Raw genomic sequence first — 23,089 nt, 5'->3', positions numbered from 1 at the left:
CTCAGTGTTGATTTAATAGTGGATGGGAAATATTGTTTTGCCTTAGATGTGGTATATTTGGGATATCTGTTAGTCATCTAGATAGAGATAAAGAGTGAGCAGTTGAATAAACTTTTGTTGGGTACCAGGTACAGAGTTGAGAAAACCATATTCCCTAGCACTCAGTATCATGGTGTGATAGTTACAGGCCCAGACTGTGGAGCTACCTGCCTGCATTCATATTTCACCTTTTCTTCTTACTGGCACTGTGGCTTTAGATAAATCACTTACCTTTTTTGTGTCTCAATTTTTTGTTTCTATAAAATGAGAGTAATAGTACCTACTTCATAGGCTCCAATGGGTTAATATTAACATATATAAAGCACTAAGAATGATGTCTAATGTAAAACCTATACAGACGTGAGCCATTTTTAGCACAGTCATCTTCAGTCCACGCCAGGCACTCTCATTTTTTCTTCCTTTCTGACCTTCACTCCTATTCTCCTCTCTCCAAACAATTTTCTGATTCTCTGGATACTAATTGGGAGTCCAATAATTGACTTCGATGAAGACACTATCTACTTGGAGTTAAGGGCTTCCCTGGTGGCTCAGTGGTAAAGAATGTGCCTGCAATACAGATGTGGGTTCGATCCCTGGGTCAGAAAGATGCCCTGGAGGGGGGCATGGCAACCCACTCCAGTATTCTTGCCTGGAGAATCCCATGGACAGAGGAGCCTGGTGGGCTACAGTCCACAGGGTTGCAAAGAGTTGGACACGACTGAAGTGACTGAGCATGCACCTGGAGTTAAAGGGTGTCAGTCCGGGCTTCCCTGATGTCCGGTGTTTAAGAACTGGCCTTGCAATACAAGGGACACTGGTTTAATCCAAGGTTCTGAAAGATCCTACTTTGCGCAGAGCAACTAAGCCGATGTACCACAACTACTGAGCCAGCACTCTAGCCCCCACAAGCTGCCAACCAGAGAAAGCCTGCATCAAGAGGCAACAAAGAACGATGCACCAGTCAATAAATAGATAAATCCTATTTAAAAGGGGGAGGGGGGATCAGTCCCACAAGACTGCCCCCACTTCAGATGCCAGTTCCAAGTCCTCAGCCACCCTTATTTCTGACCAACTGACTGTAAACCAGGAATTCCCATGACCTCCTCCTCCTCAAGTTCAGACATTCGCTACAGTGGCTTATGCAGCTCAGGAAACTGTACCTATGATTGGTGGCTTATTATAAAGGATATTATGAAGGAACAGCCAAATGTAAGAGATAAATAGGGACTGGTGTGCGGGGCGGGAATTTCTGGAATCTCCATGCCCCCTCTTTTTTTTTAAAGTGTCTATATTTGAAACTTTATTTTTAGCTTTCCAAATTTTAAACTTTTTATTTTGTATTGGGGTATAGCCAATTAACAATGTTGTGGTAGTTTCAGATGAACAGTGAAGGGACTCAGCCATACATACACAGGTAGCCTTTCCCTCCCAAACCCCCCTCCCATCCAGGTTGGAACATAGCATTGAGCAGAGTGCCGTGTGCTATACAATAGATCCTTGTTGGCTATCCACTTTAAATATAGCAGTGTGTATATTACCTAACTATCCCTTCCCCCTGGCGACTATAAGTTAGTTTTCTAAGTCTGTGAGTCTCTTTCTGTTTTGTAAGTTCATTTGTAACGTTTCTTTTTGGATTCCGCATGTAAGGGATGTCATACGGTACTTCTCCTCCTCTGTCTGACTTACTCCACTCAGCATGATGCTAAGTCCATCTATGTTGCTGCAAATGTCCGTTGCCCTCTCTGGCCTCTGTTACCCTCCCAGCACCTTGACGTGGTCACCACTAGCCTTGAAGCTCTCCAAACCCTTTTGTTTAGGGGTTTTTCACATAGGTTTCATTTTACAGGCATGATTGATTAAAATATTGACCATTGATGATTAAACTCAACCTCTATGCTGTCTCTCCTCCCTGGAGGGCGGTGGGTGAGGGATGGGCCTAGAAGTTATAACCCTCAACCCCCCAGTCCTGCCTTCATCTTTTGTGGCAACCTGACCCAACCGGAAGTTATGAAGGGGCTCCAACACACTTATCATCTTGTTAGTACAGAAAAGACACTCTTAAAGGAAAAAAAAAAAAAAGACACTCTTACCACTCCAAGGAGCTGTGGCCCAGAAATCTGGGACAAAGTCCAAATATATATTTCTCTTTATACCACACCATTCTAACATTGAAATATGACCTTAAATATGCACATAACTTTGTATTTTATGTATATTGCTTTTTATCCTTTTAAAAAACTTTTATGGTTAAGTATAGCAAATACAGAAAATTGCATACCACTAACAGGTCAATAGAGAAACACTTGCTCACCACCCCAGCAACCTTCCACATTGTCTCCTTCCAATTACAACCCTTCTTCTCTAAGAGCAGCTACCATCCTGATGTTTCTAACCATCTCTTTCTCATTTTTATCACCTAAGCATGCATCCCTAAACACTCTAGCTTTGCCTGGCCTTTTTTTCCTTTTCTTTTTTTTTTTTGAGAGGTGGGGCGGATATTTCTCTTAGGTGTCTTTTTAGCTAAAGAACCCCCTCTCTCCTCCTTTCCCACCTTTTTTACTTTAAATTTTATTTCTTGAAATACCAGATTAGCTGTCCTGTCATTTCCTGTAACCTGAATTTTGTTGACAGCATTCTGTGGAATAATTTATTTTTTTCTGTTGCTCATATATTCTGTAAATTGATGCATCACCTTGAGGTAAAAAAGTAATGATTTTGTTCAACAAGGATACTACAAAATGTAACAGACCATAAGAAGATATCTACAATATCTAAAAAAAAAAAAAAAATAGACTATTTTTTATCTGGGAATCCAGCTAACAAAGAATGCATAAGATCTTCAAAAAGTTATCTCTATTGAAGTGCATAAAATATTTGAAAAATAGACACACTGTGGTGGTTGTGAATGTGAAGATTCAGCATTCATTCAAACTTCTTTCAAGTTTGCTTTCTTGTCCTATAAATCTTGAAAATTTAAATACTACAATCCTGTAGGCAATTAGAGTTCTAGAGGTAAGTGATTTCTGTCAATTGGATACATTTAAGCAAAATTTGGAAGGTGAAACTAAGGCAAAAGGCTTTTTTCTGCTACTTTGTTTTTTGGCTGGTGGGCATGGTTAACATCCTAGTATTTTCTGCAGCAGCTTTCCAAAGCACAGTCATTTGGTTTGCATATTTACTGTTACAATATCTTCTAAATTTTTGAATTGTAGCTACAGTAGTATATTTTTAACATCAGAAAGTTCAGTTGTGGAGTCCTGGTTCTCCATCATCCTGATGGGTGGGGAGAGTGGTAGCAGTTTCCTTGACAGCCCAGTTTGGCAGTATTATCCTGGGGCTCATTTCGGACAGCCTGCTCCTCCAACCCTTCAAACAATATTCTGAACACCAGTTCCCCATGTTAAATCCGTATACATTTAAAATAGCCAGATACATTTCCTGCAATTGAATGCAGACTCATACACTAATGAATAAAGGTTCAAAAAGCTTCCCAAATCTATACAATCAATCCCAAGGGAAAAAAAAAAATTTAAATAATTGAACAAAACCTAAAATATATACGGAATAGAGGTCTGCAAATATATCAACTTCAAAAATGAAAAATAAGTAATCACCCTACCATATTAAGAATAATGAGTCTGGAGTTTCCTGGTGGCCTAGTGGCTAGGATTCAGTGCTTTCACTACAGAGGTTGGGGTTTGATCCCTGGTTGGGGAAACATCCTGTCTGCTGCACGGCATGGCTAAAATACTAATGTGAGTGTGTGAGTGAGTGAAAAAAATCAGTTAAAAAAAGAACAATGAGTCTATGTGTGTCAGTTTAATAATTGTTGATGTTTGGGTGATGAACTTATGGAGGTTCATTATGTTATTTTTAATTTCATGTGCCTGAAGTTTTCCATAATAATGCAAAAAGAATGTTCAGTCTGACATTCAAAAAATTGGAATTATAATTTTAGGACTTACCAAAATGAAGATAACCATGGGATGAAACCATTTAGGGAGAGTATAGACAGAAAAGAACATAGGACTAAGATGTGAGCATCTCTAATATTTAGAAGTCACAGGAAGAAAATAAAGCAGACTGATGAGATGCCAATAAAGTAAAAGGAAACCAGGTGAGATGTTCTGGAAGCTTAGAGAAGAAAACGTTTCAAAATGTGGAAGGGCCAAGTGAGTCAAATATTGCCTAAAACGAGAACTGAGAATTTGTTTCTGGATTTTTCAAGATGGAGGTTTAGACAATTTGGGGAGAAATTTTGCTATAAAAAGGAACACAAAAATTAAGCAGTGACTGCAGGGGAAGTGAAAGTCACTTAGTTGTGTCCAACTTTTGCGACCCCATGGACTATGCAGTCCATGGAATTCTCCAGGCCAGAATACTGGAGTGGGTAGCCTTTCCCATCTTCAGGAAGTCTTCCCAACCCAGGGATCAAACCAAGGTCTCCTGCATTGCAGGCAGATTCTTTACCAGCTGAGCCAGCAAAACTCTACTGGAGATGAAGAGAAGTCAAAATTTTGTTTTGTTTTCTGTTAAGATACCTGATACTAAGGCATATTCTGTGTACTGGCAGAATGATCTAGTTGAAAGGGGGAAAACAGATATAAGAGGGAAGCAATAACAGAAGAATCAAGGTCCTGAGTGAAACAAGTAGAGGGACTATTTCTTTCATGTGTAACAGGAGGAAGACAATAAACACGTTCAGATACATGTAGATGGACAGACTTGGTGGGGGTAAGATGAGGCTGTGTATGTCTATTTTCACACCTTTAACTCTCTAAGCCTCAGTTCCCACGCCATGAATACGTAGAGTACCTGTCTCATAAGCTTTCTGTGAGGATGCAACAGAGAGCCAACACTGTTGGCTGGGTTAACTGGGTTAACAGTATTAACCCAGTGGAAAATTGTTATTAAGACCCTAGTTCAGTAATTCTCAATTCTCTATTTACTCAACAAAATTATCAAACTCTCATTTTGCATTTAATAAAATACCACAACTAAAAATGAGTATGATGGATGTAACTTAAAGAGGTTGAGGGTGTCAAAGAAAGCTTTCCTGAGACACTTAAACTGAGGGCTAGATGAGGTATAGCTGTTAACTTAATCAAGGTGGGGAGTGCTAGAAGAATTTAAGGTTTAGAAACTTAGAAAAAAGTCCCTTGTGGCTATCAGACAAGGGCTAGAAAATGAAGCAAGCAAAACCGTGGGAACATTTATCCTTAGTGATTCCTTATACTTCTTATGGGTCAGAACAGGATTCTTAAGAAATAAACATAGAGTAAATGTTTTAGCTCTTACTGAAGCTGACTCAAGCACAGCTGAGAAATGAGAACAATTCGTGGACATTGATTAAACTGTAAACCAAAAAGGACTGCAGGTTTCCCCTTTCTCAGCTACTCGCCTATTGACAACGGCCAGGTTGCTGCTGCTGCTGCTGCTGCTGCTAAGTCGCTTCAGTTGTGTCTGACTCTGTGCGACCCCATAGACGGCAGCCCACCAGGCTCCACCGTCCCTGGGATTCTCCAGGAAAGAACACTGGAGTGGGCACGGCCAGGTTGAGTGCTCGGTAAATGATTCTTAGACTTGTTCAAGCTCAGCAATAAAGTCGGAGAAGGCAAGGGGAACCCACTGCAGTACTCTTGCCTGGAAAATCCCATGGACGGAGGAGCCTGGGAGGCTGCAGTCCATGGGGTTGCGAAGAGTCGGACACAACCGAGCAACTTCACTTTCACTTTTCACTTTCATGCATTGGAGAAGGAAATGGCAACCCACTCCAGTGTTCTTGCCTTGAGAATCCCAGGGAAGGTGGAGCCTGGTGGGCTGCCATCCATGGGGTCGTACAGAGTCGGACACGACTGAAGCGACTTAGCAGCAGCAGCAGCAGCAGCAATAAAGTGTGAGAGCCAGTTACCCATATTTGCCATAGACATTGGGAGCTGGGAGGAAATGGTAATATGCGTGTTACTTATTTGGCCTCACTGAGCTAAGATGGCAACTTAGTAGCTATTTTCTGGGGAGGGAGTCAGGGAGGAATCTCTTATATCTTTTAAAGACTAGTATGTAAATATTAGCAGAGTCAGAATTTATTGTTAGGATAGTGACCCCCTAGAGCCTAATAGTACAAACTCCCTTTTCTTTAGTAAACTTGACTCATATTTAATAATAGAAGCAACATTGTTTTTTTTTGAGAAAACATCAACTGTTACACTATCCTAAAAAAACAACACTGAGGTCCTCATCAGTTCTTTTCTCAGAGATGCTACAATTTGACACATTCACATTAGATAAGTATTCAAAAACAGAAATGTTAATCTTAATTGGAGAGAAATCTGCACCTAGACAAGTTTTCTTGCTTTACATAAATTATATTTTCTCTAATTTAGGTTTCCGACTCACTTTTTAATATGCAAAGACTTTTCCTAAGACCACAAAAAGTTTGATCAGCTAGCATTATGATTTAAATTGCCATTTTCAATATCAGTTGTTTTAAGACTGTCTTAAAGCTTGTCCTAGTGTGTAGAAATTTTTAACTTCCCCAAGCACACCGGGCACAAATTCTCCTTTGACTGAATTACTCAGTTCAGAAAGGTAAAACGTGTTCAACTGTGAATCGCTAACAGTCAAATCCATGCCAACTGGTATCAAGTAGTCAACTTTTTATCTAAGACTCATAAAAAATAGGGTAAGTAAGTTCACGGATCTAAAGTGGTTAGCCATCCGCTGAAATGCAGATTACCTGCTCCTATCCTCAGTCAGAATGAATCGCTGAGAGATGGGACTCAGGTCTGCTTTCTGAACACGCTTCCCAGAAATTCTGAACCACGGTCCGGCAACCAACCTAACTTTGGAAAGCTAAGTTAGCCTCATTTTTTGCAAAACCTCTCAGTAAAGGTTAAATCGGGCGGAAGGGGAAAGTCTAAAACATTCCGATGATCGCTCCAACCTACACCTCCCAGCGAGTGGAGAGTGGCTAAACAGGTGAGCACACTCTAGGTGCCCCCCTTATTTCCGCAAACGTGAACAGGCGCTGTCTTCCGAGCCTGAAGGACTTGGGGGTGGGGCCCTGAGACAGGGAGACTTACTCAACCCTAACTGTGCAAAGAACCGTGTTCTCTGGACCCTCCACAGCCTTTCCCAGGGTCACTCGCGGTGCTGCCAGCCCAGTCTCTCGTGCGGTCTCAACCCTGCCATTGCTGAACGAGGAAAGGAGGGCACAGGAAACCGTCACAAACGAGGCCCCTTGAGGACGCGCGTGCGCAGCCAGGCACTGAGCGCTCGGAGAAGTCCGTTTCCTGACTTTTGGGGGAAGTGGCGTTGCGTCACTTCCGGCCTCCCTCTAGCTGCCATCTTGCGTCCCCGCGTGTGTGCGCCCAACCTCAGCTGGTCTGCCCGAGACCACCTGAGCGCCAACCCTAGTCCCCCGCGCGGCCCCATTTCCGCTCCAACAAGGTACAAAAAGGCTCTGGACGCCGGCGTGGGAGGCGGACGGGAACGGGGGCGGGACGTTCCCGGAAGGAGCGAGACAGGGAGGGACAGGGCTGAGGAGAGGAAGGCGATGCGACGGACGGGCGCACCCACTCAGGCTGACTCTCGGGGTCGAGGTCGGGCCAGGGGCGGCTGCCCTGGGGGCGAGGCGGCGGCATCTCTTCCTCCACCTCCCGGCGGAACCCGAGGACAGGAGCCTCAGGTACCGCGAGGCTTGCGGAGAGTGGCCGGGCAGGGCAGGCCCTGGCTAGGCCGAGGCCAGGCCGGGGCCGTGGGTGGGGGTGGGGATGGGGGAGGCGATCAGGCGTGGATTAAAGCCCTTTCTCTGGGCTTGTAAAGAGCTGGGGAGTTGTGGGAGTGGGATGGGAAAGCGGGTGCTCTTTGGGCTCCCTCGAAAATTGAAATTTCAGGAGCTTGGCGGGGTGGGTTTGGGATCCAGGCCTCTGCCTGTGTAGGACATTTATTCTGCTGGTGTCTTGGGAAATAACGAGCGTGGAATGCTGGAGTGAACTAGAGCATTCCTCGCTGAGGGTTTCCTGTTTTTCTAGATGAAAGAAACTATCATGAACCAGGAGAAACTCGCCAAACTGCAGGCACAAGTGCGCATTGGTGGGAAAGTAAGTTTAAATAGTTGGGGTTTTTTGTTGTGAAGTTTTGTGGTTTAGGTTTCTTCTCCTTTGCATTTCTAATATAACTGATTTGTCACTTTGTTTCGAGAGGGCATTTCATCGAACTAGCAAATCGTGTGAAGGGAATGGCAGGAATTAAGTTAGATATACAATGTAGCCTATGTATCATTTCAGTTAGGTCATCACGTGGCCCTTAAACCCTTGGCTTGTTTTGTCATGACTTTATAACCTAAGTTGTGTAAAGTTGGTGCTTGATTTTTTTTTTTTTATAAACAACTAAAATTAACTGAATTTTAAGTTTCACCTGTCTTTTCAAATGGCTCTGGATAATTGTACTTAATAGTTGGAAGTTCAGGTCACTTGTAAATTAAGATGTTTCTGTGATCTTTTCTTAGCTAAATGCAATCTAGAGTAGTTGTATATTTTCTGGGGTATTTGAAGATGTCATTCTTTAGGTACATTGCATAGGAATGCGAGAGCAATGACTGTGGGTTTGGAAGTACTACCTGTGTAGATATCTTTCGATTTTTTAAATTACACTAAAAGTGAGAAAATGGGAGTGATGAGTGGCAGGTTTTTAAATGATCAGGTATGGGTTAATTGAATTTTCCTGGTAGATGCTGGTCCCCTTCAAGGGGATTCTTTTTTGAACTTGGTAAGATTTAGATTCTCTAATTTGCTTAAATAAGAAATCCACTCTACCAAAGGTCTGCCGAATTTTATTTTGCATTGTGTTAGCACATTCCTAGTGCTTAACAAGGTGTGGTAGCCTATTGGAACAGAACATGTCTTTACTTGGTAAAACTTGTGTAAAGCTTCCTTGCTACAAGTTTATTGTCTATTAGTTTTTCCTACTTTAAGCATTTGACTTCAAGTAGAGTCTATTAAGTACTGATTTTGCCAACAGTGAAAGTATCCTAATCCTCCCCTCCCCTCCCCCAAAGCTGGTTTTCAAGATCAGCACCTACCCAGTAACAGTAGTAGGTGTTTCTTCTTTTTTAGCAATTGTTATAAGCTAGATGTGACCTTCAGGTGCCAAGAAGACTCATTCCTCCTGGGTCAGTGTTTGGGAGCTCTTATAGGTTGTTAATCATCATTCCTTTTAGTGCAGGTTTCAGAGGAGTCATGTGAATAATGTGCTTGTGTGCCTTTTGTTGTTGTTGTTAATCTGATCATTAGTCTTTAACTCATGAAAGAGATTCTAGGGTAAAGGAAAGTTGAAGATTCTTAAGGCTGGTGTATGAGTAAATTTTAATTGTTAATATAGGTAGTCTGTCATCATTGTAATGTAGAAAACATTTTCTTTACCTTTTAAGAAACCTACTTACTGTGGTATGTGAAAATAGATGAGTTAGCGTTGCTTTAGAGAAATCTGCAAGCATTAGGTATTTTTAGGTAAATGCCGTGAAGGCCCCTTTTTTTCAGTATCTGGTCAGAGCATTGATAATAAAATATTTCAGTAAAAATTGAATGTCAAGGGTCTGAAACATAAAGAATGCAGACTGGTTTTGTTTTTAGAATCTTAGGTAATTCTTTGGGATATATTTTAGAGAGAATTCTTTGGAAGCCAGGGTATCTGCATGACCACTTCAAGATAATGTTCTTAGAGGCTTTTGAGGGGTTTCATAACCATATTTTTTGTAGCTATTGATATTTTCTTCAGGTACACTGTGATTTGTTTAAGGCTTTACTATTGCTCAATCCTGAGAGTATAAAATTTAAAGTTGAAAGTCATTAGAGGGGGACTTTAGCCCTAGTGGGGGGATGGGCATCTTTAAAAAAAGTAAGACACTTTTCGTAGTGTAATATACATAGTGAAATAGAAGCATTTTCAAAATACAGAGATCATGATGATTTGGTTTGGGGAAGGCACAGAAGAGGTGATGGCTTGAGTTTTGAGAAGAGGGGGATTTGGAGATTTGACATAAATGTACAGGAGGCAAGTTTTCCTGAAGACAGTATTTTATTCATTCATCAAGCTGTATGCCTTCAGTGAGGTCAGATACTGTACTCTACTAGATTGAAGAAAAACCTGGATAGATAGAGAGTGGGAATTTCTATTTTTCACTGGTTGGTTGGGAAAGGCCACTCAGGTTTGGTGACATAAGAGCAGAGATCTGAAGTGAGGTAGGGAGTCCTGCAAATGTTAGAAGAGGGAGCAGTACATGCAGAGGCTCCTGTTTGCATATTTGGCCTATTTAAGGAACAGCAAGAAGGTTTACTTGGCTGAAGGTAAGTGTGTGTGTCGTAGTGTCAAGAGTGGCATCGTAGGGGCAGGGCAGATTGTGTAGGGGCCTGGTAAGTTAAGAACTTCAGATTTTACTCTTGGGTGCGTAGAAGTCTGTATATAGACTTGTGTCTTTTAGGATCTTGCCTGTGAATATTAAGGAATGTTAGTTTTTCTTTAATATAAAAACAGAAGGTTAAATAATGGTTATCAACATGGAGTTTCTAAATGAGGCTTAATTAAGGTTGGCACATGCTACCTCAGATAATTTCTAGAGCAGATAATGTGAAAAAGTAAAACTTGGGAAAGATCACTCCTTTATATCTGACAAAACTAGAAGTGTAAAAATTATGAAGGTTTTGTACGCAGTTTTCTTTATTCCCCTCTTTTAGCTTTTATCAGTGCCTTAATATGCCTACTCACTGCATAAAAGGTTGTGGTTATGGTAATTTTCTTAACACAAATTGAGAGGTTAGAAAGGAATTAGAAATTGTCCATTTGAAAATGCCTCTTCTGGCATAAACATGTGCTATATTCTTTATTTTTCTCCCTCCAATAGGGAACTGCTCGCAGAAAGAAGAAGGTGGTTCATAGAACAGCCACAGCAGATGACAAAAAACTTCAGTTCTCTTTAAAGAAGTTAGGGGTAAACAATATCTCTGGTATTGAAGAGGTAAGTGTCAAATTTTATTTCTTCACAAAATTAAGATTTGGCTAAAAACTGTTGTTCATGCATTTATGATTTTTGACTCTACTTCCAGCAGAGAATTTCATCTCTAAAATATTTGTTTGTACTCGATTAATATCAGGGAGATTACTAAGTGTAAAGCGATTAGGTCGTGCTTTTCATTTCAGGCAGAATTTTGCTTCTGCAGTACAGTGAAATACAGGTTACTTAGACTTCTGCTTCTGCTTAATAAAATGTTCAGTTTTAAAGAGATTTTGACGGGTGTTGCTAATTTAAATTAAATGGCACCCCACTCCAGTACTCTTGCCTGGTAAATCCCATGGACTGAGGAGCCTGGTAGGCTACAGTCCACGGGGTCGCAAAGAGTTGGACATGACTGAGCGACTTCACTTTTTTTTTCTTTTTAGGTGAATATGTTCACAAATCAAGGAACAGTGATCCACTTTAACAACCCTAAAGTTCAGGCATCTCTGGCAGCAAACACTTTCACCATTACAGGCCACGCTGAGACAAAGCAACTGACAGAAATGCTCCCCAGCATCTTAAACCAGCTTGGTGCCGACAGTCTGACCAGTTTAAGGAGACTGGCTGAAGCTCTGCCCAAACAATGTGAGTTTGCTAGTAGCAGTTTTGCCCAGGGTTACTGACTTACCAGTAGAGTTCTAAAATTGATGATGCAAATGGATATGAATATCTTTAAATTTGGAAATGTAAACTTTTCTCTAAAGAATATCAATTTTTATATTGATTTTAAGCCAGTGTTCTTAGTGTGTTCAGTAATTTATCTAGTATGCTACGATCATTATACTTGATTAAGTGAAATGTTTTTTCTACTAGCTTTCTCTTTTGGATCAGAGACTAAAATTACCTTTTTTAGCTGGAAATGAGGACTTTTTAAAAATGAATGGCAGTTTAGATTGAAATATATTAAAATATATTCTTTAGTTTTACAAATTCAACTGGTATATTGCCAACAGTCTTTTAAGAATTGGCTTGCCACTATTTTGGATTATGGTGTAATGAGGGTTTTGTTTAGAGCAGAACGTTGTGTGGTTGAAGAGGTGTACGTAAGGGGGATAGCTACTTTATGCTGAAGGCCTCTGATTAAAATTTTGAGCAGTGGAAATAATGAATCAAGATAGATTTATTATATGACCTGCTATTTAGTCATCCATGTTTTTCTTGACATTTGCTCACTCTGCTTTAATCAGTTTGTATGTGTGTGTGTTTGCTTGTTTTGTCTTGCTGAAAAGCCTGCTTTCATAGCTGAGGTAGACTTTTGAAGGACACCATGGAAAATTGTACCCGGCTAGTACTGTGAGGTCTCACCTCTCAAGTGTAGTTCACTCTCTTGTGTAGTAAAAGGAAAGTGGAGGCTTATCAGCAAAGGCACTTTTAGTTTTTTGGTTTTTTTTGTTTTCACTTCAGTAAAGGTTTTTTGGTATGTGGATTTACCTTTACCCTGTTGTAGGTCAGCGGGGTTGGAAGGATGGATTTGGAATTTGGCGTGTTGACTGGTACTAGTATTCTTGCTTGTTTGTGGACATTAGACTATCATGTTATTGCTAGTATTATAGATGAAGTCCCACGTCACCATAAACCTAAGTCATAACAGCATTTGAGCTTTCATGTGTTGTTCTCTTGGTTAATGTTTATTGAACACTCACGTTTTCTTTCACAGCCGTGGATGGGAAAGCACCACTTGCCACTGGAGAGGAGGATGATGATGAAGTTCCAGGTAGGAACCTTCACTTGTGGTTAAACTAGAGAATCTTAGCAAGGGAGAATGAAGAATCTTTGCACCATAGGAAAGATTACCTGGGGAGGTGGGTCATAGGGTAAAGTGGGGCAAAGGGAAAATGAGAAAAATAACACAGTGTTGTTCAGTTGGAAGTTAGGTTTCTAGGCTTGGTTTTTCTGTTTGGAATCCCAGGAAGGTATCTAACCTTAAATACTGAGTTAATAGGTATGTATATTGTAACCTCAGTATAATAGCTACTTGTAGATCACAAATCACCTGTTTCCCACTGTGTATGAGATCCATAGATGTACGAAAAGGCATGAAGAAGTGGTAGAAATATCTTGGTATATAATCACTCTCAAATCAGCAGAAAAACTTGTTTGGCAACAGTGAGGCATTTTTCTATCCTGGCTGTTACTGGATAATTTATTTTGTTGTGAAACAAATATTGGGCAGTAGACTGCCTAGACTCAGAAATACTACTTTGCATAGACAGGTGTCCTGAGGTATCCAGGAAAACTTCAAATTGTGTAGTGGTATTCTTTGATTCTGCCCTAACTAATATATTACACTGCTAAACTGTAATTCTTAAAGTGGGGTGGGAATGGGGAGGACATGTATATTCTTTAAGCGTAATAGTTGTGTCATTGAAAATTAATATCTCCCTCTTTTATGTTAATTATATGTCAGATTATACACTTGAAAATATACCGAATGATTAGTGGTCTCATTGGAAATAAAAAATGTCTTAATATATATCCTAATTTAACTGTAGGATATATTTTGAGAGCATTTCCCTATCTCCTTTTTAACAACGGATGATTATTTTTTAGACTTGGCTTTTTTTCTGAGTTTCTCTTTTTTCTTTTTCCTTTTCCTAGATCTTGTGGAGAATTTTGATGAGGCTTCCAAGAATGAAGCAAACTGAATTGAATTAACTTCTGAAGAAGATAAATCTTGAAGAAGTTACTGGGAGCTGCTATTTTATATTATGACTGCTTTTTAAAATTTTGTTTATGGATCTGATAAAATCTAGATCTCTAATATTTTTAAGCCTAAGCCCCTGGACACTGCAGCTCTTTTCAGTTTTTGCTTATATACAATTCATTCTTTGCAGCTAATGAAGCTGAAGAAGCCTAAGAATAAAGTTTGAGACAAAGATAAATAAAATTCTTTGCCTAGTATATGGTTTTATTTTTTATTTCATTGATACCAATTTGTACACAGAAGGCAAAATTGTTTATAGAAAGCTAATCATGGCATGTAATATGACTGATAATGATGAATGGAATCTGATTAAAGATTTAAAATGACAGTATGAGTAACAGTGGTGGTATAAAGTTCTTATGTTTGAAAACTTTTTCTCCAGTGGGTCTTGGGCTTCCATGGTTTGTGATGGGCGTAATTATAAGAAAATATTCTCTGGTGGGTGAGTGGAGTTTTTCCTCTTAATATTGTCTGTATTGTAAAGATACTAAGTGCCTTATATATATTATAATAGTTTTCTTTCATTTAATCCTCAATCTATGAAGTAGGGACTAGTAGCTCCATTTTGTAGATACAACTGTGAAAGTGAAGTCGCTCACTCATATCCGACTCTTTGCGACCCCGTAGACTGTAGCCCACCAGGTTCCTCCGTCCATGGGATTCTCCAGGCAAGAATACTGGAGTGGGTTGCCATTTCCTTCTCCAGATACAACTGAGGTTTACTTAAAAAAAAAAAAAAAAAACGGTTAATTTCTTCGCTCCCTTCTAGGTAGTTATTCTCTAAGATGCCTGAAAAAATAAGTTGTGTTAGGAGTGTCACCTTGTCTTCCTAAAGTGATAACACTTTAAATGAATACTTTTTTCCTTAAACTTTTTTTACTTTTAAAATTAACAGTAAAATTGACAGTTGTAAGAATTTTAACATGTAATGCGACTGCCACTACAGCATACTGAATACAGTTCCATTACCCCAGAGAATTCTTGCAATATAGGGCTACTTTTTAAAAATTGTATTAGCAATCATACCTTAGTTTCTGCTTGCAACAATAATTTATTTTAAATTTCCATACCAATTTGAAAGTACCTTTTGAAGTTATTATACAGGTATATCTTAAAGTCACTATTAGTTAACTCACAAAAATGAGATGCTATGAAAAAAGTGCATATCTTACTGTATTTCTATTAAGATGTGCTGCTACAGTAACTAGGACTAAAGTCTCAGTGGTTTACAAAATTACAAAACGTAAGTACATGTCTCCAGACTTGTGGGTCAGATTAGGCTATGCTACATACTCCTGGTCCCAGGCTGATGAAGCAGCCTCCATCTGGCAGAGTGAGAAGACAACGGGTCATGTGCTGGCTCTTAAAGCTGTTGCACATATCACTTCTTGTATGTAACTGGCTAAAGCAAGTGCAGCAGCTTGCCTGGAGGGCAGAGGATTGAGAAGACTTGTAGGGCCCAAGGATTGGCATTTCTCATGAGCTCCCTGGTGATGCTTTCTTCACTAGCACATTTAGAGATGTTTTCAGCTCACTCCAAGAGATTGCAGCGACAGGCTGACTTGAGCATGTGAAAATGCCATTATCTGAACATCCTTTCAGTTATTTGCCTTTGATCTGTACAGGAGAGGGTCGAAATAAAGGATCTGGTGGTATGTTGGTGGCTCTGGACTAGTAAGGTTTTTCTTGTAACATTTTCAGTATCACTTGATGTTTGTGGTTTGCCTGTGGCAGGGCTCCACTTTACTCCCAAAACAGCCTTTAATCAGCGTTACCAGTCTCAGGACAGGGAAAAGAGATTGTGAACAACCAGCTGGGTCTTCAAACTTAGGTTGGAACATGACATATGTCATTAACAAATTTTGGCAGCCAGACAAGGCACATACATAGTCAAGTCTGGTAGCTGTGAGGATTGAGGAAATATAATCCTCCCCCACAAAAGGAGAGCAGAGGTTTTTTTTCTCAGCTAATACAGTCCACCATATCCTACAATTTTTCTTTAGTTGCCCACAATTCCTGTGGCTATTATTATCTTAAGCACTGTATAACTCATCATCTTGAGTCACTAAGTCATGTCCAACACTGCAACCCCATGGACTGCAGCATGCCAGGCTTCCCTGTCCATCTCCTGGCGTTTGCTCAACCTCAGGTCTACTGAGTTGGTGATGTCATCCAACCTTTGTTGGCAAGTGATGTCTGCTTTTTAATATGCTGTCTAAGTTTGTCATAGCTTTTCTTCTAAGGACCAAGCATCTTCTAATTTCATGGCTGGAGTCACCATCCACAGTGATTCTGGAGCCCAAGAAAATAAAATCTGCAACTTTATCCCCATCTATTTGCTAGGAAGCGATGGGACTGGATGCCATGATCTTAGTTTTTTGAATGTTCAGTTTTAAGCCAGCTTTTCCACTTTCCCGTTTAACCCTCATTAAGAGGCTCTTTAGTTCCTCTTTGATTTCTGCCATTAGAGTATCATCTGCATATCTGAGGTTGTTGATATTCCTCCCAGCAATCTTGATTCTAGCTTGTGATTACCAATTGTCATAAAAGTCTCCCCTAAAGAGTCACATTATTGATAAGGGAACCCTTAAAACATACCCCTTGAGTAGGAGTGTGTGTGTGTGCTTAGTCACTCAGTCGTGTCTGAATCTTTGCCACCCATGGACTATAGCCCACCAAGTTCCTCTGTCCATGGGGATTCTCCAGGCAAGTGTATTGGAGTGGGTTGCCATGCCCTCCTCCAGGGGATCTTCCCAACCCAGGGATTGAACCCAGATTTTCGGCGTTGCAGGCAGATTCTTAACCATCTGAGCCGCCAGGGAAGCTCATAAGTAGTAGGGTGAGACTCAAACCCTGGTCTGCTCTTTTGACCTTAGTACCTGCCGTAAAGAATTTCAGGCCCTAGTAGGCTGGAGGGCAGATCATTCTGATCTGGTTGATCTTTTGGCTGTTATCCCTATTTGCTGGCTGCCATCCACTGCTTTTGAATCAAACTTACTTTCAGTTGGATCTAAACCAGGGTTACACTAATAAAGAGATAGACATTGATTCTGAACTGAGGATTCTTAGGATTGATATTCTTTTTTTTTTTATTTCATTTTTTTATTTGGCTGCATCAGGTTTTAGTTGCAGCATGTGAGATCTTTTTCTTTTTTAATTATGGCATACACACTCTTGGTTGTGGCATATGGGATCTAGTTCCCTGACCAGGGATGGAACCTGGGCCCCCTGCATTGGAAGTGTGGCGTCTTAGCCACTGGACCACCAGGGAAGTCCCAGGATTAAAAATCTTGTTGAAATAACTGAACTAGAGTACACTTGTGTCATTATAACCCTGTGTGTAAGGACAGAAAGCTACATTCTAAAAATTGGAAACTTAAAGTTTAAAAACAGGCCAAAGGTCGCTAAAGGTTGGGTCTGATTTCTACCAGTCATTTTGTTCTCTATTACATAACACTCGATTTGTGCTTTAGTAACTCCCTCCATACCACCACCCCCACACACCTTTAAGATACATATGTCATATTGTGGGGAGAGAAGTCTTAACAGAATTAGTAACAGTTTTTAGTCTTTCCAAAATAATAGTTTAGAAAAGCTTCTATTCACATAAATTTTCATCACTCCAGTCAGCACAGTCTTGAATGCCGTCTTTGCAGCGAGTTCTGGGAATGCAGTCACAGTCTGCAAAGAAAACAGTATCACATCTTCAGCCCGAACACTTTGGGCACTGTAAAACTAGACAATTTTATTATTTTTAAAAGCCTAACTGTTAAAAGGTCAAAGTGAACTGGGAAAGATACTGTTGGGAAAGAATACAGCCATTTGGATTTTTAAAATATTAAGAAAAACTGTCCAAGAGGAATACTGCAGTTGTTTGTTAAAGATTCTACATGTTTGGGTGAGAGAATTTGTACTTTGAAAAGCCATGAGGAGTACTGCCTCTCTCCATCAGCCTGAAAATAAACATACTGACACATTACATAAACAAGGAGGATCTGTATGAGTTTATACTTTTAATTCATAAGGAAGAGAATCAATATTAGGTAATTTGGCAGCTAGCAACAAAGATCTGTTTATACTTTTAGTCTTCTGTTGTCAACACCTTGTTAGATAACATACAACTCCTAGGAAGCACTTCTATTTCTACCTTGCATGAGGACTATACAAAAGGCAAGGTATGATCTGTTCAGTGTATTTTATTCCCGCTAAGTCTTTTACATTGCTGATTGGGGCGAGCAATGTATCTTGTATCTACCACCATGGTTTTAGAGTAATCCACCTTACCAGATTGATTTACCAAAGTGATCAGGGTACTACACAGTGTAAAATCATCATAGGAAAACCCTGTGGAAGGCGTCTCGAGGGGAGAGTGGTGGACGACTGGCAAGGAAATGCCAAAGGTTAAATAAACAAACAAAAATCTTTGAAAGTCAAAGCATTCAGATTTTTCTTTGATTTTACCACATTTCCGAAGAAATGCAAGAATTGTTCATCAAGATTTTTTCCTTTGTTAATTTTTGCAAATCTGGCTTTATTTGCTTCTTAGCTAGAGAACTCACCTAGTTTAAATATACAAACTACTGGAAATGATAGAATTGCTCAATTGTGAATGTGAACATCCTTAGGAAGATTTCTAAGCATGAGTCAATTTATATGACTGAAATGTAAGGTTAGCAACTCGTTAAAACATTAATTACATGTTTTCATCTTTACCTGATTTGTCTGAACAATCCCCACAGTCGTTTCTTGTGTCACACACCTGGTCCACGTATGTCCAAGTCTACTCATTGGGGAACATGAATATTAAGTTTTGTGGGAGACCGCTGGGCTTTTGGCCTATGTAGACAATGATGTTATTTCTAATAGAAGCATTCATTCATTGATAATGTTTTAAGTGTAATTCTGTACTTTAGATATGAGTTGCTGGTGACTGCTTTTTAACTTGCCTTGTCTATGCACTGCAGTCCAGCCAGCCATTACGGAGCAGGGAGGGGGGCAAGCAAGTAGTGAGGTCCCCACATAAGAAGCCCAGCCCTGTAAAGTTGTTTGACACTGTCGATGTGACAAGTCTGGAGGATTTATGAGACAAGAACTGGATGTTAAGGTATGCATCTGTGACCATGAACATTCAGCTGTCTATATTTTGCTTCTTGAAAGTTCTACAGTTGGACTAGGTTACTCATTAAGAGGCAGGTAACACCACTGTGTGCATATCCCTTAATCCATGAGATTCTTGGCACTGTGATTGTGGCTAGTCTCACTTGAATTGCTAACAATATTTGTCACCCCACCCAACCTCATTTAACACTGGATAAAATGTTCACCACTGTATCCTCGTGTCCCTAAATGCGGCAGAAACCCCTGGAAGATAGAAACCACATCTGCGGAAGCTTTAGCGCTGGCCAGACCTGGATTGGAGCCCTGGCTTGTCGGTTTACCAAGCTGTATAATCTTGGGCCAGTCACCTAACTTCCCCCAGGTCTCTGTTCCTCATGGTTATAACAGCATCCACCTCACAAGATGGTTGACAGGAAAGAACAATTGTGTTGGGTGTCCAGAGCCATGGTTGGCACGCAGCACGTGGACTCACTCTTGATTAGCCTCATCAGGAGACTCCCTCATTCTGGAAGTACAAGAGGGATAACTCTGGCTGGTTGTGACAGCTTCATCACCTAGCAGGGAGACCTACTCGCAGGTTTTACAGGTATCCTGAAGGTGATCCCAGGACTGATCGCATTAGCCAGCGCTCCAAGCACAAGGCATGCTAGGCAGGAAATGCAGAGACACCGCTTGGTGGGAGGCCAGCATCGCTCTGTCACAGCAAAGCGCACAAACACAAGGGAAACAGGTCTTCATCTCGGGGCAGAGTCTCGGCTGGGGGCATGGCGTGAATCAGCCAGCTGCGGTCCGTGTCCACCGCAGTGTGAAAGGCAGGAGACAGCAGTTAGGGCCTTCCGTGTGTGCTCGGAGGTTGTAGCCATGCTGCTCCTATCTACAGTATCTAATTCAATCTCTGAGCAACAGGCTTTTGATGAATGGGTGTTGCTCCCTGGATTGTAAAAATGAAGCTTTAAGGTGAAGCAACAGGGCCAATGAGGTAGAGTGACTTCTGAGGCTTATGCTGAGGTCAGGGGAACTATCTCATTTGACACTCAGGTCTTCTGGTTCCCCTCCCAGGACTGTGCCAGTGTTTTTTCCCAAAACTGGCCTTCAGGCTACATACCTGAGAATCACCGAAGGCAACGCAGATTCCTGGGCTCCGCACCTGAGACCTATACGATCTCCAGAGGGTGGGACAGGGGGTCTGTATATTTTTTGAGCACCTCAGGTCACTCTTAAACACACCAAAGTTTGGTACAACTCTGCCAAAGATGAAAGGTAAACCTTGATCTTGGTTTCAAGCATTCCAAAGGGCATTGCTTGCTGGCTTCTGGCCCGAGCAGTCCTGGGAGAGCAGGAGAGGCAAGCTGCCTGGCTGGTTTTACGGGTACACCATGAAGAGTAAAACAGTGCTCAGACGGCTCTTGGTCTTCTCTCCGAGCTCAGCAGTGCTGCCCTGTGCAAAAAGTGAGACACACCCTTGATATTTCTGAGGCGACCCATTGGCCAGAATTCCTAGCATCTCTGCACCTTCTTCGGGGGCCTGGGTCTGCGGTCACCCTGCCTTGTGGGTCAACAGTGTATTGAGAGAGACAGAATGACATCTTTTCATGGAAACCACTCCCAGACTCCAAGGCTTTTTCCGTCCCTCTGACAAGTGTAAACATTATTTTGTTTCTAACACCTAGTAGTGCTTCAGAGTCAACTGTCCTGTCGTGTGGCTGTGAAAAGTCACATTATTGGTAGAGAAACTTAGGCTTGAAGAATCTAAGGGTCACAGCCCAGGAGTCGTGGAAGCAGGGCCTCAGATGCCATGAGACACACCGCGGTTTCTTGCTGCCCCAGAGGGCTCCACTGAAGATCCTTCCTCTACTAGATCACAAACACCGGAGAGTTCTTGTTCCCGAAACCACAGCCTTCCGCTCCAGGGGTCCGTGTTCCTTCGTCCTTCCCACAGCAGCTACAGCCTTTAAAATGTTCTCAGTCCTTGAAAATCCCACTCTGGGACTCTATCCTCTGCCTATAATTAGGTATATAGAAGACAGTTCTATGTAAAAAGATTTTTTTACCTAGTGTGATTTGAAATAGGAGATGCCAAATGCCAAACAATGCTGAAATACTTCAGTCATTTTTAATATTGAACATCTGTTTACTAAAACTGATCAGATAAGCTACTCACTTTTATATGTAGTTGGTTCTCAACTGTGCAAAATAATCAGAGAGGAACACAAAACATAAAAACAAAGTCCAGGGTGCTAGCAGTGGCCCTCTCCAGATGGTGATTCATGTGTTCATCATTCACTCCTTCAGCAAATATTTACAGAACGTCTGTGTCAGGCAGTGTGTTAGGCTACTCAGGTAAATGATGAACAAGACTGATGCTGTTTGCCCTCAGTGAGCTGGCAGTCTAAACTACATGACATTTAGCAGAGGGCTTTGTGTCAGAATCACCAGGGCGTGCTTTTTAAAAATTCATATATCACAAACTTCACTCCTGAAGATGGTGGATTACTGTCTGGGATGGAGTTAGAGCATAATACACTTTACTGAAGCTCCCTTTGTTACTCTGGCTTCCCTTGTGGCTCAGCTGGTAAAGAATCCACCGGCAATGCGGGAGACCTGGGTTCGATCCCTGGGTTGGGAAGATCCCCTGGAGAAGGGAAAGGCTACCCACTCCAGTATTCTGGCCTGGAGAATTCCATGGACTGTACAGTCCATGAGGTCGCAAAGAGTCGGACAGACTGAGAGACTTTCACTTTGACTTTGTTACTCTGAAACCCAGAAAAGGGGGATAGTCTTCTAGAAAAGAGCTCTCTAATCTTTTATCATTGTATAATATATCCCTTCAGGAACAAAACAAATAAATCAAATGAAACTAGCATTCCTGTTAAATATATAAACATTTATGTATATACACAACAAGGTCCTACTGTATAGCACCGGGGACTATATTCAATATCCTGTGATAAACTGTAATGGAAAAGAATATATTAAAAAAGAATATGTATATATATATATATATAAAATATATATACATAACTGAATCACTTTACAGCAGACCTTAACACAACATTGTAAATCAACTATATTTCAATTAAAAAAAATTCTCAAACAAATTTATGTGTAAATTCTATGCCCGTACTGGTCTGCTAGTATATTATGTATGTTGTAAAATATTGTCCAAGACTGAAATTTTAGAAGACTAAAATTAAATATACTATATAAAAATAAAAGTCCTAATATTTTCTTCCCTGAACCTACTGGAGCCTCTTGTAAGTCCCATGTGGTTCATTTAGAAATTACTTTTCTATTCAAAAGAATAATGAGGCTGTGAATGGCAAACAAAAAATCCACTTTTAAGAAGTCCTTGTTCATTTAGTACCGCAGCCTCAAGGCTAATGCAAATGCTAGTCATTAAAATAGAATTAGGTATTCAAATAGACCTCAAACATTAAAATAGAATTAGAACAAAGCATGTCTCTATTACCTCAGTGGCTAACATGTAATTGGAAATGATTTCATTGCAGGTCAGCAGACATAAGGAAACTTTATGGGGTCTTTGGGCCCTAAAGTCATCTTAACTAAGCCCTAACAACCAAGAAAGTGGGAGAAGGAAGTGTGCAGACTGAAAAATGAACAGAGGAGCTTGCTCAAGGCTTGGGGGTCTGAAGCCTGCAGTGAATGGAGGCCAGGCTGTAGCTGTGGATCTGAGTAATGGCTGGGGCTGACTGAGGCGCCCAGAGGACAGTAAGGCCTGGGCCTGCACAGTACTTCCGACTGGCTGTGAACCCATCTGATGCAATGCCAACCTCCGTACTGGAGAGGGCAGCAGAGAGCAAGGAATGGGCCCTCTTCGATGCTTTCAGAAAGCTTAATCAACTGCATCACCCTTACTTCCTCAGGAGAGGCCTGGACAGGAAGGACTGGAAGGGCCAAGAGATACTCACATCTGTCCCCGGGTCCTCAAGGATAACTGGCCAGGACATTTCAAAGTGTTCGGAAGTCAACCTCTAGCCACTTGGCCCTGCCATGGTGATTGTTTTCCATTTGTAAGCAGGAAGTGGATAGTTTAAGCACCTTCACCTAAGCTGTCTCATTCACCATCAGAGTGATCCTGTGAGGTAAGGGGGTTGTAGGACTGTTTCATAGATGAGGAAACAGATGCCTAAAGATGTGAACACTTGCCCAACCTT

General features: G+C 41.0%; 1 protein-coding gene across 2 annotated transcripts; it reads left to right on the top strand.

Annotated features, from left to right (window-relative positions):
- The first annotated feature begins 7,337 nt into the window (after positions 1–7,337).
- BTF3 (basic transcription factor 3) lies at positions 7,338–14,134 on the top strand. Of its 2 annotated transcripts, none has more exons than XM_061129562.1 (6): positions 7,338–7,488; positions 8,073–8,141; positions 10,940–11,053; positions 11,476–11,677; positions 12,750–12,806; positions 13,691–14,134. In XM_061129562.1, exons 2-6 carry the CDS (start codon positions 8,073–8,075, stop codon positions 13,735–13,737), a joined length of 489 nt encoding a protein of 162 aa, XP_060985545.1. In that variant the 5' UTR covers positions 7,338–7,488; the 3' UTR covers positions 13,738–14,134. The 2 variants fall into 2 exon arrangements, with proteins under 2 accessions (XP_060985545.1, XP_060985544.1); XM_061129561.1 differs by lacking the exon at positions 7,338–7,488 and adding an exon at positions 7,502–7,726.
- The last annotated feature ends 8,955 nt before the right edge of the window (positions 14,135–23,089 follow it).

The sequence above is a fragment of the Dama dama genome, chromosome 25 (genome assembly GCF_033118175.1).
Source record: "Dama dama isolate Ldn47 chromosome 25, ASM3311817v1, whole genome shotgun sequence".
NCBI classification, from domain to species: Eukaryota; Metazoa; Chordata; class Mammalia; order Artiodactyla; family Cervidae; genus Dama; species Dama dama.
This window is presented reverse-complemented; position numbering and strand designations above follow the sequence as displayed.

Excerpts from the sequence above, each read along its gene's own strand:
- BTF3 (XM_061129561.1), top strand. The coding sequence starts at position 7,595 with ATGCGACGGACGGGCGCACCCACTCAGGCTGACTCTCGGGGTCGAGGT. Across the intron at positions 8,142-10,939 it reads AAGTGCGCATTGGTGGGAAA|GGAACTGCTCGCAGAAAGAA; the intron begins GTAAGTTTAAAT and ends TCCCTCCAATAG. Across the intron at positions 11,678-12,749 it reads TGAAGCTCTGCCCAAACAAT|CCGTGGATGGGAAAGCACCA; the intron begins GTGAGTTTGCTA and ends TTTCTTTCACAG.